This window comes from Telmatherina bonti, assembly GCF_933228915.1.
Source record: "Telmatherina bonti genome assembly, chromosome: 7".
NCBI lineage: Eukaryota > Metazoa > Chordata > Actinopteri > Atheriniformes > Telmatherinidae > Telmatherina > Telmatherina bonti.
The window spans coordinates 30,664,029-30,682,541 of NC_136625.1; the positions used below are offsets into that span (position 1 = coordinate 30,664,029).

An 18,513-nucleotide genomic window follows, 5' to 3' on the forward strand; every position below is an offset into this window, starting at 1 on the left:
TTTCCGCTGGTTTTCTGAAGCTGTAGTGATTGGACCTCTACCATTTTACTCCCAGAACTCAGCATAACCTTTTTTCCAATGAAATTCGTTGGTAACAACATGTGGACTTGACCATAAATTTGCATGATGTGTGCTAAGTCTGAAGTGTGTGTGTGTGTGTGTGTGTGTGTGTGTGTGTGTGTGTGTGTGTGTGTGTGTGTGTGTGTGTGATGCTTTGAGATAATGTCTCCCAGCTGTCTTGTCTGAACAGAAAGCACATTTAGCGAAAAAGAAGCAGAAAAATGGAGTCAGTGTTAACTTATCGAATGTTTTATTGCAGTATTTGGTTATTCTGCTGTTATGTGACTTCTTACATTCAGGACTTGGGCTGGAAAACATCACTCTCATACACAAACTGTCACAGAGAGAAAAGTGCAGCAAATAACCTTTGCAGCTGTCACTTTGTGTATCTGTACTACATGTAGATATGAACAAAGACTTGCAGCTTGAATAATTGGACAAGTATATTATTTTTACCCACTTTTGTTGTCAATTTGCCAGTCTTGGTGTTGGTTCACACACACACACTTACACACACACACGCACATACACAAGATTTTAAGCATTTTCTTTGGAACGGTAAAAAAGAGTTGCAGCTATATTTTTGGAGTTGAGCCGTTTATATTTCTGGAACTTATGGAGAATTTCCCCCAGAGACTCTAATGTGCTTTTGCTCCACATGGGAGTTTTTTGTTTTTTTTTTTTTAAAAAAAATCAGTTTTAAAAGAAACAGAATAAAAGAGGATAAGTGTCTTTTCAAGAGAAAAAGAGAGCGAAAATGGAAAACAGAGGCAGAGAAAGGAAGGTCATTCCTATTCCATGAGTCACAACTTTAAGAGAGACCAGAACAACCCCACACCCCAACCCACCCAAGCTCCCTCCACATCTCTCCATCACACATACACGCTCTACTCCTCTGTCCTTCTCTTTGTAAGGAAAAACCCTTCCCTAGCCAAAACAGAGAAAGAAGCTTCACAGTAATAACTCTGGTCAGCAGCTGGCCTTCTCTTCCTTCTCCCTTCTGTCGTAGCGCTTCTTTTCAGCCTTACATTTAGTAAAATCTCCCACCTCCACACTGAGCAGTACGACTCATTTAGATGGAGTTAAAAAGTAAGGGGTACCTATTCAAAAGTTTCACTGAATAAATGTTATAGCAGCAGGGTCTAGGGTCTGTCGACATGCTATGGGATGTTTTTTTTGTTTTTTTTAAGTCAGTTCATTAAACTAAGTTCATTCATCCTCTGTAAAATGGTGTATCATGATGGGAAAACTTGTGGCTAACATGCCTACAATTTTCTGGATTGAATAATATTCCAATGGTAGCCCAAAGCACTTAATCAGCAGTGATGAAATTAAATCAAACATGAAGGGATGTGCATGCAGATACATTAAGCCACTGTAAATCCTTATAAGGGGAGACCACCAACCATGTGCACAAATGCTTAAACACATACAAATAGGCAAACTGGAGCACTTACAAATGTATAAACATGGTGAGGAGTCATGGCCGGGCTGCAAGTGTTTACACCGGCTGTAAACTCCTCTCACTCGGCCTTCTAATTGCAAGCAGACCACCAGATATTCAACGACCAGTTCACGTGTGTCTTGGTGGGGGCTAAGTCTGCTTTATTTTACTCTGCACCTCCACATGTTCGAGATGAACTACAAATACATCCTAAATGCTGAGTGTGTCCTCAGGCCTGCCATGTGTTCCACTAAGAGCCACATCCATCAGACGGTCACATCTCCTGATGCTAAACGGACATGGGGTATAATGCGTTCTGAAAGAAAGAATAAAGCTACTCTTTTTGGCATCCTTGCGTTTTGGCGCACGCACGCGCGCACACACGCGGGCTCCAGCGGAGCCACGGCGCCTCCAAGCGGACAGAAATGCGCAATGAGGTGCGTGGAGCGCACAGAGGAGGAGGAGGGATCAGGGCTTGTCGCTTGGGCTGGACCGGGACAGGAGGGCGAACGGACGGCTCTTCTACGGGAAGGAAACGTGCATCCACGGCTTTTCTTTTGCACTCTCTCCTCCCGTAACCCCCTTTTTCTCCTGCGGCCTTTTCTCCAGTGGAAATGAGGAGATAATCAACTGAGAAGCTGCCGCTTACAGTCTTGAAGTTCTGGTAAGCTGCGCTTTTTACGCACAATAATTTTTGGAGCTATTTTAAGTTTTCTTTCCTCTGCTTAACTCATCTCTGTCTCTTCTCAGTTTTCTTTTTGTTTTGTCCCTATACACCCCCGATGTAGTCCAAACTGTTGTGTGAACAAAGTTTGGACAGGCTCCACATCTCTTAAGAAAACTTGTTGAGAATATCCACAGTGCTGTTGGTCTGCCGTCGTTGTATCTAATGCATGATATTAGCCTGTGCAGTGATGAAATGCTTTGAGGACTTCCACTGACTCTTCTGGCGTGGACAGTGGAAGAAGAGCGGGCGCTTGTGCAGGAGCGACTCCTCCGCAGCACACTGCAATGCGTCCGCTAGAGGGCGCCACAGCAAAGAGTGCGGCGGATGATACTTGGGGTGACAATCAGTTAAAATGGAAAAAGTGGTTGTGTTGAGGCTGAAAACTTTCCAAGCGGAAATATCTGGTTAAGTGTATCACGGATGCAAGGGTTCTGCCACCAGAATATTGCTCAATTTTAGGAGATAATATTTGTAGTTGAAATTATGCTATTTATCTTTATTTTTAAAAAAAAAAGTTTGTCTTCTTTTTTATTTTTATTCTCTTTGTTTCTTTTTTTATTTAGACATCATAAATTCAGTGTGCCGTACAGGGCATGATTTGCTGGTATGTGGTACTTCTCAGTTGTAAGTTGTGTTTGATGTACCATAATGGATGTAAACCATTTCCTTTTATACAGCCAGCATTTAAAGGACAAGGGTTTTGTCCATGGTGGTAGACCATTTTGAGATGCTGAAAGCTCCAACTGCAATACATATCATGAACTTAATCTAGTCAAAGTTCAAAGGTCATCAGACAGTAAGCTACAAGGCTCTCATGTCAGTTCATGTCAGTTCATGTCAGGCTAAACTCACCAGAACATGTTTGTGTTCCCATGATGTTCCCATGATGACTCAATAATTATCCAATCAGCCCCGTGTTTGAACAGATGGACAAAATAAGATTATTTAAGAAAAGAGAAGGCACATATTTTTACAAAGAACAGCCCCAGCCATGCGTGCTGTGGAGAGTAACAGTATGTCAGTGCTTCCTATAGGGTAAATCTGGTCTTGACAAGCAGTAAACACATATTTGCTGTGAGTTTGTTGAATTTTTCTTTGAAAATAATAAACTGAGGTTTTGTGAAATCTTTTAGTTTAAAGCCAAAACTTGAGACATATTAATTTTAATCAACAGCCTTTTCTTTTCTCCACACATGCAGCCAGAGTCTGTTTATTTTCATCTCACTGACCACAAAATACCTTTTCCTTTTTTTTCTATGAAGTATGAAGTGTTTTGTTGTGATAGATAACTAGTGCCATATTTCAGCCTCAAACATTTTTTTGATCAAACTCCACTGTAAGTCTGTGTTATTCTTAGTTCCAAACAAGAATTGGAAAAGGCTTATTACTTGGGCAATGTTGGTCTATATTTGCTGTATTCATTTTTAAAAAAAAATCTTTTAAGAACGTAACAAAAAGCCATGTTTGACTCCTGTCTTTGGAAACCTGTTGCATAACTGTATGGCAGCCATATTTGTCTCTGGGGAGCAAAGCTGCTTTAGTTGATGGTATTTTTTAGTTTATAACAAGTGCAAAAGATTGAAAATATATCAGCTGACATGCTATGCGGCTTTATTTCAAATATTACTTTTTGTCTCTAAAAAGACTTACTGGTGCACCTTCACCTACACCTTCATATTTTCTGTATTCAGTCTCTTTGATTTTAGAACAAGAGAAATTTGTGCCAAAAAATTCATGCAACGGTTTTGCCTCTGTGTGTCAGACAGGAGAAGAAGATGCTTGGATTTAAGGTCACTTTGCTCTGTCTTCTTTTTGGAGCCCTGACTCGTGCCCAGAAAGGAGAGTGCACCAGTGAGTGCCATTAAACTGAACTCCTCACAGCAATAGTAACACTGACACAACATCAGCATTTTATACATTTTCATACTCGACTGAGATTTAATGTTTGTTTGTGTGTCTTCCCTGCAGAGAAGAATGCATGTCCAATAGATCTGTACTTTACCATTGACACATCTGAGACCATCGCTCTGCAGGAGTCGCCCCCTGGATCGCTGGTGCAGAGCATCAAGGTTCCACATTTTTTACAATTCTATTTGCCTTTTTCAGCAGCAATCAATTTAGCTGGTCAAAGCTAAAAGAGCACAGACTATAATTCAGAATTTTAGAAGCCTTGTTCTTCAGGGTTTAGAAGGTTAGTTTTCAATTGTAAAAGCTGAGAACATTTTTTCTAACCCTGTAAAATATAATAGGTAATCCATACAAATGACTATTTTTAAGTAATTTAACTTATTGTCATTGCTTCTGATATTAAATGTCGTGACATACCGTAGTTTGTAACATTTGCTGACATGCAGCAGTCAAGTTGGAAATAGCAATCACCTCTATTCAACCCACCATAAAATAAGAAGCTAACACATGTTGTGAAAAGACTTTGGAGTCTAGCTAGGCTTAGCTTCTGCTAGCTCAGGTATGTGCTAAGTCCCAACTGCTATACTGTCCCAGTTCGACCCAGTTCAAAGTCTTGGCTGCTAGCAAGACCTCATTATTTTTGATAGTGGCCCAGTTGCTAGCTGCTAGTCCAAAAACCCACCACTAACTTCCTAGTGTTAGCGTCTCATTTCATCATTTCCTCGCACTGCACACGTAATAACACGCTCGCCTCGTCCAACTCTTCAGGATGAAATAATTGACTTTCTGACCTCATCTTTCTGTGTAGAGTCAAAGAAATTTGTTGCAATTGCATCCATGGCTGATCTTGCTCATTATGGAAAAAATACAACATATTAAGACTTTTTAACAGGGTTAGAAACTTGATTTTTATCAGAGGGGGGACTTTAAATTTAAATAATACATAAATAAATGTAATCTGTTGGATAGGACTGTGATTCTGTTCATTTATCTAAAAAATGTTTTCCTAGGTTTAGGCATTTGTATCTTGACAGCATTTTCACAGCATGCAAACAAATAAGGAGCCAGTTCACTTAGCTTAGCACAAAGTATGTAAACTAGAGAGCAAATGTCAGCATTATCATAGTCATAGTATTATAAAGGAAAGAAATTTAGCTTAAGTCTCTATAATTTACTGTTCTCAACTAAGATATTTAGGTTTTTAATGCTGATGTCATTTTTATAGCAGGCAAACAACCTTTACATTGCACGCAAAGGTTATAGCTTATTAGTGGTTACAGAAAAATTATTGATTTTATATATTTTAAAAAGTATTGATTTTATTGATAGGCAGTATAAATTAAATTAAAATAGGAAGAAAATAATTCCCCATAAAACATATAAAAACTCTGTGAATTTAGAATAAAGATTTTTCCATAGGTAGAGCAAAGTTCTTGTAATACATGAAGCAGTGAATGATTATGTTGGTGCATCACCAGTCAAACAACAAAATGGCGTGCTATCATAGTCATAGTATTATAAAGGAAAGAAATTTAGCTTAAGTCTCTATAATTTACTGTTCTCAACTAAGATATTTTGGTTTTTAACGCTGACCAATAGACTGTTGCTTAATCTTAAAGCAATACTTGTGAAACAGAAGAAATTAGTTAAACCATAAGAAAAGCGTGAATAAATAGACATTTTAAATGTTATATAATGCAATTTACAATTCTCTGAAATTACTCATTTTAGTTTTGGTGTATATTTTTTTGCAAGTAACTTGAATAAATTACATCTGTATCCGTTGTATATTGTAGTCTATTTACATGTAACTGCAACCAAACGCTGTTATACAAAGGCCAATGTGAACTAATTTAGTCTCACCTATGTTCTTATGGCCATGGGAAGTCAAAATGTGTGCTAAGAAAAGCTCTGTTACTTAAAATAGATACAGATAGCCATTTCTAAATGTAAGTTGACCATGTTGACCAAATTAACCATGATGTGTAATGTTGTGCATCTTCTTGTTGCAGGATTTCACTGCACAGTTTGTACAACGTTTGGAAGATAAAGAAATCAGAGATGTTGTAAGAATTAACTGGAACATCGGTGGACTGCATTTCTCCCAGAAACAAGAGATTATCAGCAGCATCGGACCCCGAAATGAGTTCCTCAATGTGAGTACACACACTTATGAGGCTATCCTCAAAAGTAAGCCATTGCATTTAATTAATTTAGCTTTGGACAACCTAATGCTAACATTTCAGTAAATATTTGTAAATTATGTAAACAATATGTGAGTGACTGAACACGATGTTATGTTGTCTTGGAAAAATTTGTAAACACTGTTGCTGTTAATGACATTAACTAAGTCTTTATTAATAACATCTGTGTTTGTCTACTAAGTCATGCCAAAATGACCAACTATAAAAAAAAAGAGCAAATAAGGCCCTATTTATGTTTGCACAAAGATATCCATCAATGTCACCCTCAGCATCTAAGGACTGGTATGAGCAGTCCTACAAAAAGCCGACAGCTAGATTTTGGAAAAGATGTTACACAGCAATTGATGGCTGATTAGCTGAAAGTTGCCTCAGGGTACAAAGGGACAAACAACAGCTGATTTCAGGAGAAAGAGCATGGAGTAACATGTATGATAAATCGCACAAAAGTACAAGTGAAATATAACACAGAACAGCTGTTCTGAACAGTCTTCAGTATTAAAAACCATAATTTCATTCCACCAAAATTAAGTATTTGTTCACTTTGATTTATGTCTTTTTCAAAGTACATCAAAACTTGAGCATCGCCAACAGCAGAAATGAAACTAAGAGCAATCCTTAGCTCAAGCTGTGTTTTGTTACATAAAATGGTAGTAAAACATTATAACAGATAGAAACATTTTTAAAACTCACAGAAGTTTCCTTGCGTTTTAAAAATGAGTCCACAATCTGGCAGAACAGTTGACACAACTTATGTAAGTTAAGTACATATGAAACAGGAATTAACCTGTCTGCTTATCTTAGCATGAAGACCATAATTAACTAGCAAGATAGCACTTCTAACTCTGTTCAGCTATAACAAAACCACCTAGCAGCACTTGTAAAACTGGTTTGTGTGACCCACATAAGACCTATATTGTGAAAGGTATTTATCATTGCTTTCCAGAAGGTGTTATACCTTATTAGTTTTTAGCTAGCACCTGCAGTGTCATATTATTTCTACTTGCCAATGGGAAAGCACATGGTTTCCACACCACAGTTTTTGTGCAGAATGAACATTAGTGAATTGGTTTTTGGGGCTGCACGGTGGCGCAGTGGTTAGCACTGTGGCCTCACAGCAAGAAGGTTGCTGGTTCAATCCTTGGCTGGTTTGGTCAGTGGCCTTTCTGTGTGGAGTTTGCATGTTATCCCCATGTATGCGTGGGTTCTCTCTGGGTACTCCAGCTTCCTCCCACCATCCAAAGACATGCATGATAGGTTAATTGGTCACTCTAAATTGTCCCTAGGAGTGAGTGTGAGCATGAGTGTGGTTGTTCATCTCTCTGTGTGTGGCCCTGCGATGGACTGGCGAGCTGTCCAGGGTGTACCCTGCCTGTTGCCCAAAGCCAGCTGGGATAGGCTCCAGCTTCCCCGCGACCCTGAATTGGAATAAGCGGTTCGGGAAATGAATGAATGAATTGGTTTTTGGTTGTAGGGCTTTATTAAATGCCAAAATATGAGACTGATATAAATCCTCTCCAAATCCCAAAGGGTGAGAAGTATTCTTTGTTGTTATAATCAACCCTTGATGACAACATTTTGGTTTTTACAGCGTCTCAATGCAATCCGTTACCTTGGCATGGGCACCTTCACCGACTGCGCCCTAAAAAAAACATATGAAGAAATGCTGCTTTCACCGACATACCCTTCAGCCCTCCGTTTTGCTGTGATCATCACTGATGGCCACGTGACTGGAAACCCATGCGGAGGTATTAAGGTGGCAGCAGAAGAAGCTCGTGAAAAGGGCATCCGGCTCTTCGTTGTGGCAGCATCTACAAACATTGAAGAGACGGGACTGAGAGAGATTGCAAACTCGCCAGCTTCTGTCTACAGGGATCAATTCATGGCTGTGGATCTGAGCCAGGGCCGAGCCAGAATACACACAGAGACCATAGATCGCATCATCAAGACAATGGTAACACACAGACATGCGCACAGATTAAACCATGCTTTTGACCCCCTGATTAAGCTTTGTTTCGTCTGTTTTCACAGAGCCACATAGCATATACAGAGGTAAGACTGAATATCTAAAAGAAATACCTTGAAATTGGATGTTTCTCTATCATGCATTCTTTTGCTCTGCTGTTATGTTCACTGACTTTTCCATTTCTTGCATAATACAGTGTTACAAAGTGTCCTGTCTAGAAACAGAAGGGCCTCCTGGTCCAAAAGGCCACAGAGGACAGAAAGTAAGTTTTACACATTTACAACATTAACCTGAAATGCACATGTCACGCATTTCTCACTGTTTTTATCTTTTAAACTCACTGACTGCAGGGAGCCAAAGGAGACATCGGTCTACCAGGAGATAAAGGAGAGACAGGTCGCCCAGGAGATCCGGGTATTGAGGGTCCTATCGGTCAGCCTGGTATTAAGGTACGAGGATGGGTAATTACCCATCATCCAACACAACAGAACAAACTTGGCATTGTTTGAGACTCTATTTTAACAAATTTTTCCTTTTCTTTCTTTGTAGGGAGAACCAGGCCAGAAAGGCGAGAAGGTGAGGCTTCAGCTTGCTTTTTTTGTTCAGTTTCTTCTGTTTAAATGTACAGGTGATGTTAATTAATAAGCATTTGCTGATATTTTGTGTGACTACAGGGCGAGATAGGAACTCAGGGGAAAAAGGTGAGTGGTTTCATTGTTCTTTATAAAAGTTTAATGAATACATAAATTCCTGAAAGAAATTGATCTTTGTTCTCTGTTTTCGTTGTCAGGGTGTGGCAGGTATTCCAGGACGCAATGGAACAGATGGACAGAAGGTAAAATTGGGGGGATTATTTTTGTTTTGCTCTTTTGGGAGCATCTAGTTTTCAAAATGGCAGCTGGAGTTCTTTATTAATGTGTTTTGGTTGTATGTTTTCCTTCTTTCAGGGTAAAATTGGTCGGATTGGCGCTCCAGGCTGCAAAGGAGACCCAGGCGACAGAGTACGGCATTGATCGTTATCTATATCTGTCAGAGTATCTATAATGTGCTGTGTTATTGTATACTTATGGCTTGTTTGAATTGGTTTTCAGGGTCCTGATGGTCATCCTGGAGATGTTGGGGAGCGTGGTACTCCTGGAACTGATGGAGAGAAGGTATGTTGTAACTTCACCAGTAACTCTTAACACCCAGTTCAACAATTATCTTGTCTATGGTTAAACTCTGCTTAATTATCTACAGGGTGATCCTGGACGCCCTGGAAGACCTGGACCACCTGGCCCAGCAGGAGAGGTTGGACCAAAGGTAAATCAGAAAACGGGGAGAGGGACAGCTGGTCTTTAGTGGGACAAATTAGGACCCTTAAAATGTTTTAACAATGATCAAAGTGTTGGAGGCAAATCGCTAAACTCTGGTGTTTAATCTGCAGGGAGAGAGGGGAAGTCCTGGATCACCTGGCGATCCTGGACAAAAAGGAAACCCAGTACGAAGCACCACTGCAGACAAAAACATTTAAATATACCCAAAATTTCTTGAATAAATTGATTTATCTATGCCTTTTTTTAGGGAACCCCTGGAACTCCTGGTGCCAAAGGCGAGCTAGTAAGAATGCCTGATTCTTGTAACTGAATTCGCTCACACATTTTTTGTCCGTATGGTGCCTGATGGTCTCGATGGCTGATGTTTTTCAGGGAAGAAGAGGAGACTATGGGCCAAAGGGGGCACAAGGGCCGGGAGGCATTAAAGGCGAAAAAGTATGAGTTAATGTACACCATGACACAATATTGAAATGTCTGTATTCATGTTTACACACAATTTATCTCCAGAGAGGCTTCATTGTTGTGTCAATGGGGGGCTAAAGGCTGATTTTGCTGTGTTATAGGGTGAAAGTGGACCTGAGGGCCCGAGAGGATTTTTAGGAGAAACAGGGGCCAAAGGGACAAAGGTGGAAAAAGCTATTCCATTACTATAATCAATGGTTTGAAAGACAATATAAAGTCCTTATAGCTTTAAAAATCTGTTTTTGCTCCAAAACCTCTGATGGAAACAGGGAGACAATGGTTTGCCAGGACCTAGGGGGCCCCCAGGGGCTCCAGGAGAGCCTGGGCGAAATGTAAGTTCAAAATGAACTTAGGTAATCATCATAGTCTCACAAAAAATGTTATCTCACTTGCTTTAACGCTCTTTGAACTTTAGGGTACTACAGGTGATCCTGGTGATGCTGGACCCAGAGGAGAACCTGGATCACCTGGACCAAAGGTTAGCACCTCTATGCACGGGTCTCCTTCTGGTTGCATCATTTTCAGTCCATTTCAGGTCGATGTCATTCTTTGTCTTGACTGTTGTTTTGTCTCTTCAGGGAGACCTTGGAAGACCTGGCTTTAGCTATCCAGGATCAAGGGGACCACCGGTACCAAACTCTAACTCAGCTGACACTTTCTGGCTGGAATGAAACACTTTTTTGACGCAAGTTTCCTCTGCTGATCTGTAGGGTGAAAGGGGAGAAACGGGCGATCGCGGACCTCGTGGCAGCAGAGGCGACTGTGGTCAAAAAGGCGAGCCTGGAAATAAAGGAACTCCTGGAGAACCAGTAAGTGTTTATCGATGTGTTTAGTTGCAATCTCGCCCTCATTGGAGGTTACAAGTCAGTAATTTCTTTCTTTTCAACAGGGTGAACCAGGGCCTCACGGGGAGCCTGGACCAAGAGGACAAAGAGGAGATCCTGGGCGTGATGTGAGCTCACAAAGACATACCAAATAGCAAAACAACACAGAGTGGCAGGACATTAGTTCACATTTTCTTTTCTACAGGGTGATCCTGGCCCTGAGGGAGATCCTGGCCTCACTGTGAGTACTTTTCCTCTTATCACATGTCAGTCATTTCAACAAAGCACACAGGGGATGTGATGAATTTGTCTTTTTTGAATACATGTAGGAATGTGATGTCATGAATTACATCAGAGAGACCTGTGGCTGCTGTGGTGAGTTTAATCGCCAGTCTACAACAATTCCTGATCTGACAACACTGTTAAAATGTCGGTTCCTCATAGTCTGCGTTCTTATGTCCAGATTGTGAGAAACGTTGTGGAGCCCTGGACATTGTGTTTGTTATTGACAGCTCAGAATCTGTCGGTCTCACCAACTTCACCCTAGAGAAGAACTTTGTCATCAACACCATTAACAGACTGGGATCCTTTGCCAAAGACCCCCAGTCAGAGACAGGTAGATAAACCTATCACAGTGTGTGATGTATAAACTTTCATGATGACCAACTGTGTGTCTAAATGTTTAATATAATAAGTTGTGCCTTGTGATGGACTGGCGAGTTGTCATGGGGTGTACCCTGCCTCCCACCCAAATATTGCAGGAATAGGCTCCAGCTTCCCCACAACCCTTAATTGGACTAAGTAGTTAACAAAATGAATGAATGAATGAATAACTCAGTTGCTTTTTTTTTGCAGGCACAAGAGTTGGAGTTGTTCAGTACAGCCACAGCGGGACCTTCCAGTCCATCAAGCTCAATGACCCTGAGATTGACTCACTGGCTGCATTTAAGGTCTTATGAGGACGCAGAAACAAATACACACAGATGCACAGAGAATCAAAGTTTATTTTAAGCACAGACTATTCATCTCCTTTTAGACCATGTTTCCTAATTAATCAAAGCTGATTAGGCATGTCTGTTTACATTTAGCAGCACAAAGTCGTCACTAAGTCTATGTACTGTTGACATTTATCAGCATGTACAATCCAATATGAAGATGTTTGACTCCCTATTTTACTAGATTAGAAACCAACAACATCCTAAACACTTCATTTCTTTTTAGCACTATATTTTGATGTACTTGATATTGCAGATAAAAGTATTTACCAAAGCATTAGTTTTCTAATGTATGCTAATAGTTGCCCTTTGTTGCCTTTGAGAGACATGCTTCAGAATTTGATTACTCGGGTGTTAGATTAGCTCCGTGAATAAGTGCAGTTGTACATGTTGTTCTGTCTTTCCTGTCCTCTCCACCTCAATCAGTTGAGGCAGATGGCTGCCCTCCCTGAGCCGGGTTCTGCCGGAGGTTTTCTTCCTGTTAAAAGGGAGTTTTTTCCTTCCCACTGTCTCCTCGTGCAGCTCAGGATGGGGGATTGAATTGAAGTCATGATTTGATGCAATCAGTTGGTTTCTATTATAGGATATGTATGAACTGGCTTGAAGTGATGTGTATGTAAAGTGCCCTGTGACAACATTTTTGTGAAGTGGCGGTGTACAAATATAGCTTAAATCTAATTGAATTTAATTAGACTTTAGACATAGTCAGTAAAACTGGGCTTGAGACTGACTAGCAGAAAAATTGATTGGGGATTTTTTTTATTTTTTAAGCGAACACAAAAACAGAGAGAAAACAGTCAAACAGAATTAAATGTGTAATTAGTTTAGCTAGAGTTTGTGTTTTTAGATTATTTAAATAGATGTTTCTTTTAGTCTTTCCATTTCACATTTTTTATTTGATTTTAATGAGAAATATCAATCACAGTTCTGTTGCTAAGATGAGCTAGTTATAACAAGCTAGTTATAGAAGCTCTGTGGGACCCACATGCAAAAATTGTTGTTGTTCAGGCAGAAAATCATTGTTAGAGCTTAAATTTATAATTACAAATTAGTCTGGGAAAATCAGGTCCCTGCTTTGTCCAAAAGACTAAAATTGAGTTTGAACACCCAACAAACCATGCTAGCTTGTCCACGACTTTACTGCAGTGGTTTCCTTAGAGTGTCAGGATATTTCTTGGAAGAAATATTCAGGACATCTTTCTTTTGTTTGGCACAACATATATCCATTGCTCACATCCTGCTCTCTCCGTTGTTTAGGAAAAAGTGAAGCGTTTAGAGTGGATTGCAGGAGGAACATGGACTCCATCGGCTCTGAAGTACGCCTACGACGTCCTGATCAGGGACAGCCGCAGAGCCAAAGCCAACGTCACTGTTGTCGTTATTACTGATGGACGATTTGACCCAAGAGATGATGAAAATCTGCTCAACTACCTGTGCAGGTGCGGCATTTTGAATTTTGAGGCACAACTTGGTGACAAAGAAAATGTTTTATGTCAGTGCTTGTATTTATGTTGTATATACTGGTGCATTTGAACAGTGATCCCAGTGTCGATGTGAACGCTATTGGCATCGGAGACATGTTTGCGAAAGTTGAGGAGAACGAGAGCCTGCAGAGCATCGCTTGCCAGAGGGAAGGTAGAGTGATGGGAATGAGACGCTTTGCAGACCTTGTGGCAGAGGAGTTCATTGCAAAGATAGAGACCGTACTCTGCCCAGGTAAACCCAATGAAAAGAAATATAGAAACAAACAAACTTTTTCTTTGTTCGAATTTTGTTTCTCTGACATTGTCTCTGTCTTTACTAGATCCCTTCATCGTATGTCCTGATCTGCCTTGTAAATCAGGTAAGGTTTGAATGCATTCCTCTGTTCTCTTGGTTGTTTTCTTTGTTAATGTTCAGCTTCAGTATTAAGAAAGGCTCAGTAAGCTTCAAATGAAGTGCTTCTCAAACTATATATGAATACTGGCTTCCTCTTGTCAAGACAGTTTTCAAGTCTTTGTGTAATATGTTCTCTTGGTTTTCATTACAACCGATTAAAACAGGATGAATGTCATTGAGAAGGACTTTAAACCTTGTTTGTATGAGTCAGACTGTCCTACACCTCTCCATGGCAGCAGTTTTTTGGCCATATCACAGAGGAGCCCACTCAGAAACTACAAACAGTGAACATAATGATCTGTTTGCCTACTCCTTGCAGAGTAGTTCCTTTGAAGCATATTGACGCCTTCTAACTTTGCATTCATGCTTAACCCAACAAAGTGGTAACCTCACATTTCCATTGTGACTAAATCGTGGGGATGTAAGTTATTAAAACCAAACATATTTTAAAGCATCTCGATGTGCCTCCGGCATCATAATTGGCTGTATTGATGCATCTGTGGGACTCTGCCCACAATGTTGTTCCACCCACTTGTTGCAGGAGGGGGCATCACTGAGGGTGAAGCCCCGTCCCCCTGGAAGCCACTGGCCGAAGAAGGCAGCCCCTCATTGGTTCCCACCTCCTTGGACGGTGTTGCCGTCCTGCTGAATGGGCTGAGCGAGCAGCAGTACGGGCTTGGCATTGCAACCATGGCATACACTGCCCAGAGAGCCAAACTGAGCCAGGGAGACGACAGGCAGCAGTGGACCCAGCTCTTCATCGACTCCTTCAAATATGTCTATGGAGATATAATGGGAGACCCAGAGAAAGCCCTTGGGCTTTGCTAGTGCTAACATGCTAACCATGCTACCTCGCCATTAAGGATGCCAATAATTAATAAGCTTTCTGCTGGATATAGAATATATTTTGTCAAATAATGTGCCTTTTTTGTGTTTTGTTTTTTTTTAACACTGCAGGTGCAATACTCATCTTGTTTAATGCATGAAATGAAGCTGGTTCTTTCATAAACATTTTAGAGGAGTCTCAGTTTTAAAAAAAAGAATTCTCCTCAAAAAACATTTCAGGATGTCTCAGAAAATAGTGTTAACAACACATACATATCAAATCTTCCATCTAAATGGAGGAGCGTTTTTTTTTAAATGGAAAGTGACTGTCATTCCTTAATTTGGACGCAGATTTGACTGTAGAACCAGTCATCTTACTTTTGTACAGTCGCTCTGTGATCAAGACTCATTTCCACTGTGAATCACAAACTCACTGAATTACTCTGACTTTTCTCCTTTTTTTTGCTGTTTTGCACATATCCATGGATACGGCCTGTACTTTTTTCCCTGTGAATGATTCATGATGGTTAAAAGCTATTACATGTGGAAAATATGTGGTTATAAACATACATTTCACAGTATTCTGTGTTTGAGTCAGAGGCTGGTGTACCCATGTGCATGGTTGCTTTGCTGACTTACCGTGAAGGAAATGTTGTACGTTATGATCTTGGCTGGTGCATGTTTTCCCTGTATGTGGCTTGGTTTGTAAATTAGGATGAAGAGAGAGAAATCTCCACATTCTGGCTTTAACCAGCTGTTGTGCCATCAGCTCTGTGACTGCAAATATCAGATGTGAACAATGTTATCTTGCATAAAATGTGATGTGTTTAAGTTTTTATTCAAGTCTCGAGAATAAAATAGTAAGGGAAACGTAAACGTTTTTGTCCTGATGAAACCGATGCTAATCTCAGAAGATTTAGAGGAAATCAAACATCTCAACCGCTGCATGTATGGATAACCAGTATGTTTTCTTCCTTGACTTTGACTTTTGAACATCTGTTTTCCAGCTGTAGCTCACTGAATACCACACAATGCGTTTATGTGTGTTTGTTTCAGAGCCTGCTGTGGCCAGTTGTGTTCAGCGGCCGGTTGATGTGGTGTTCCTGTTGGACGGGTCTGAGAGAATGGGTCTGGAGAATCACCGCCGGGCCAAGGAGTTCATCGAGAACGTGGCTCGCCGCCTCACCCTGGCCAGCGGCCCAACAGACGAGAGGAATGCCCGCATATCTTTGCTTCAGTATGGCAGCCCTGCAGAACAAAAGGTGGAGTTCCCGCTGACACATGACCTTGCCGTGATCTCGGACTCACTGGCAACAACGACCTACATGGATTCCTCTTCGGCTTTGGGCAGCGCCATCATCTACGCGGTCAACAATTTGGTGATCAAAGCGGTACTGTCAAGTAAATTATTTGAGGCTGTAAAGCTACATGACTGTTCTGAAACACACCACTGTTGAAGGGAATAATAATGAAATCTGTTCTTCAGCCAAATGAATGCTGGATTCTAAAGCGCGATTATCGCATCCTAACTGTTGGGAATCTGGTTTCTAGCCCATGAAAGCTTACCAATCAAAACATCATGTCACTTTTTAAAACCTTTACTGAGTTTAACTGGGTAAAACAATCCTGTATCAGTGGCTTCCTTGGTTTCTCCAGGTTCCTCATAAACCTCATTGTCTTCAGCAAATCACTTCTACTGGGAGACTGTGGATAGCATAATATTTAGATGGATTACAGCACAGGTGTCAGACTCCAGTCCTCGAGGGCCAGTATCCTGCAAGATTTTGCTCCAACACACCTGGCCAAAATTCACAAATAGATTGACAAGAGGCTGCTAGATCCATTTGATTTGTACCAGTTGTATTGGTGCAGGGAACAACAAAAACCTGCTGGATATTGGCCCTCGAGGACTGGAGTTTGACACCCCTGGATTACAGTCTGGCTATACTTCATCCTTTTCACCCAGTCTGCAGGTTGTAGCTTGATAATCTCTGTACTTTTAACAGAATAACAGTTTGTAATATATACAATATAATATATATTGTAATATACTCAGAACCAAATAACACAGAAAGCAAAAGTCCAAACTGTTTGGAAAACAGCAGGCACTCTCACTCAGTACGTGGTAGGGAAATCCAAATCAAACTCTTTCACATCCATTGAGGGGGAGAGCAAAAACATCATTTCATTTCAAGAAAAACTTTTACTGATATGCACTTCTTCATCTTCTGAAGCAGAAATACTTCCAGCTCTGATATAAACAGACTGTAGAAGCATCAATGTTATCTTGTTAAGGAGCCCAGATTATTTCCATCAAACTGAACTATTGCTTCATGTTCTTGCAGAATAGACGCTTGTCACGGCGCAACGCTGAGGTGGCCTTTGTATTCATCACTGACGGCATCACAGCCAGCGAGCAGCTGGATGAGGGTGTGACTGCCATGAAGCGAGCGGAAGGTGTTCCCACGGTGATCGCCATGGGAGGCGACACAGATGAAGATGTGCTGCACAAGGTTTCACTCGGGGACAGGTCGGCCATCTTTAGGGGAGATGACTACACCATGCTGAACAGTCCTTCATTCTTTGAGCGCTTTGTCCGCTGGATATGCTAGTGAGGAACTGTAATGCTCTACAACATAGAGTTAGAAGGCATAGAATGACCAAAGGACCAGATCCTTTCAGTGTACACGTAAACACTAACAGAGGCGCCAGACTCACCTCTGTGATTATTATCATTCCTGGATATAAGGCACTGAGATAGTCACATGTCCTGTTGTTGTGGATGAGAAATTTGTTTACTGAAGCCAAAAGAAACCCATGCAGGATCAACACAGACACATACATGCCCACACACACTCACATACATGTCTAGAGAGTCATACAGTGTCACTTATATCACTCTAAATCTATTGTCAGAATGTCGAACCAAAGATGCTCTTAAGTATCCCGAAGGAGAAGTTTATGATTACTGAATGTGTTTTGTTTTGTTGTCAGTTATACTAATAATGTTCAGTCATCAGGAAGTTATTTCTTTACATGACTCAGTCTCTCAGTCTCTCTCTCTGTTATCCACACACAGATCTTTCTCCATAAAGATAATTTTTCCTTTAATGGTGCTAAAGTAGAAAAAAGACATATGAGTCCATTCTTTTAACATCATGTTATGCTGTAATTATCAGAGCTTATTCAGGGCAGAAAACCACATAGAAGCGTCTTCTGTGAGAGAAAGACCTCACATTTAAGACCCATATTCAGCCATACAAGATTCCCAGACAGATTCACATATATGCTGTGGTTATTACACACTGATTGATACACAAACATGAAAAAACTAAATCTGTATGCAGTAAGTTCAAATAAAGCCTGAAGTTGTGACCCCCGCCCCCTCCCCACCCCTGCATCACTGTGTTTTGTGTTTGCTAGATATATACTGCATATAGACTGTAGTAGGTTTGTTTTTTGTAACTCAATAATATTAATTACAATAATAACTTTTTCAGCACATGATTTAAATGAAACCTATGTTTTTAATGTGAAAATCTGGTACCAGTTAGTTTTTTAAATGGATTATCTGAATTGAGGGTCAACTTGTCTCCCTCTGCTGGACAAAGTAGGTCAACGCAATCTAACCAGTTGGTATTTGGTTGACTCGGTGGGATAAAGACGAACTAGTCAAAAGCAGATGGCAGCCAACCATGAGGTTTTCTATTGTTTTGTCACTTTTATCTCCATAAAGTACAGAATAGAGATGTCTCTCTTACAAATGTGTGACAGGCAATGTTATCCTAACAAATCTGTACTTGATACAAGTAAAAATTTAATAAACAGTTCAACCAGAATGCAATGATTTGCAAATCTCATAAAAAAATATATTTTATTCCCAAATAACATAAATAAAAATAGATTT

General features: G+C 40.5%; 1 protein-coding gene across 2 annotated transcripts; it reads left to right on the forward strand.

Moving 5' to 3' along the window:
• Positions 1-1,975: 1,975 nt before the first annotated feature.
• On the forward strand, positions 1,976-18,108 carry col6a2 (collagen, type VI, alpha 2). Of its 2 annotated transcripts, XM_079243597.1 has the most exons (32): positions 1,976-2,168; positions 3,994-4,082; positions 4,200-4,300; positions 6,152-6,295; positions 7,932-8,294; positions 8,372-8,392; positions 8,503-8,568; positions 8,657-8,755; positions 8,856-8,882; positions 8,981-9,007; positions 9,097-9,141; positions 9,254-9,307; positions 9,398-9,460; positions 9,546-9,608; positions 9,733-9,786; positions 9,870-9,905; positions 9,995-10,057; positions 10,186-10,248; positions 10,354-10,416; positions 10,500-10,562; positions 10,663-10,713; positions 10,795-10,893; positions 10,974-11,036; positions 11,114-11,149; positions 11,238-11,283; positions 11,372-11,524; positions 11,764-11,858; positions 13,161-13,342; positions 13,441-13,619; positions 13,708-13,746; positions 15,663-15,997; positions 16,952-18,108. In XM_079243597.1, exons 2-32 carry the CDS (start codon positions 4,007-4,009, stop codon positions 17,216-17,218), a joined length of 3,036 nt encoding a protein of 1,011 aa, XP_079099723.1. In that variant the 5' UTR covers positions 1,976-2,168; positions 3,994-4,006; the 3' UTR covers positions 17,219-18,108. The 2 variants fall into 2 exon arrangements, with proteins under 2 accessions (XP_079099723.1, XP_079099724.1); XM_079243598.1 differs by lacking the exons at positions 15,663-15,997; positions 16,952-18,108 and adding an exon at positions 14,323-15,636.
• The last annotated feature ends 405 nt before the right edge of the window (positions 18,109-18,513 follow it).

Coding starts and splice junctions, on each gene's coding strand:
- col6a2 (XM_079243597.1), top strand. CDS start 4,007: ATGCTTGGATTTAAGGTCACTTTGCTCTGTCTTCTTTTTGGAGCCCTG. Junction 10,249..10,353: donor CAGGGGCCAAAGGGACAAAG/GTGGAAAAAGCT, acceptor TGATGGAAACAG/GGAGACAATGGTTTGCCAGG. Junction 10,714..10,794: donor CAGGATCAAGGGGACCACCG/GTACCAAACTCT, acceptor GCTGATCTGTAG/GGTGAAAGGGGAGAAACGGG.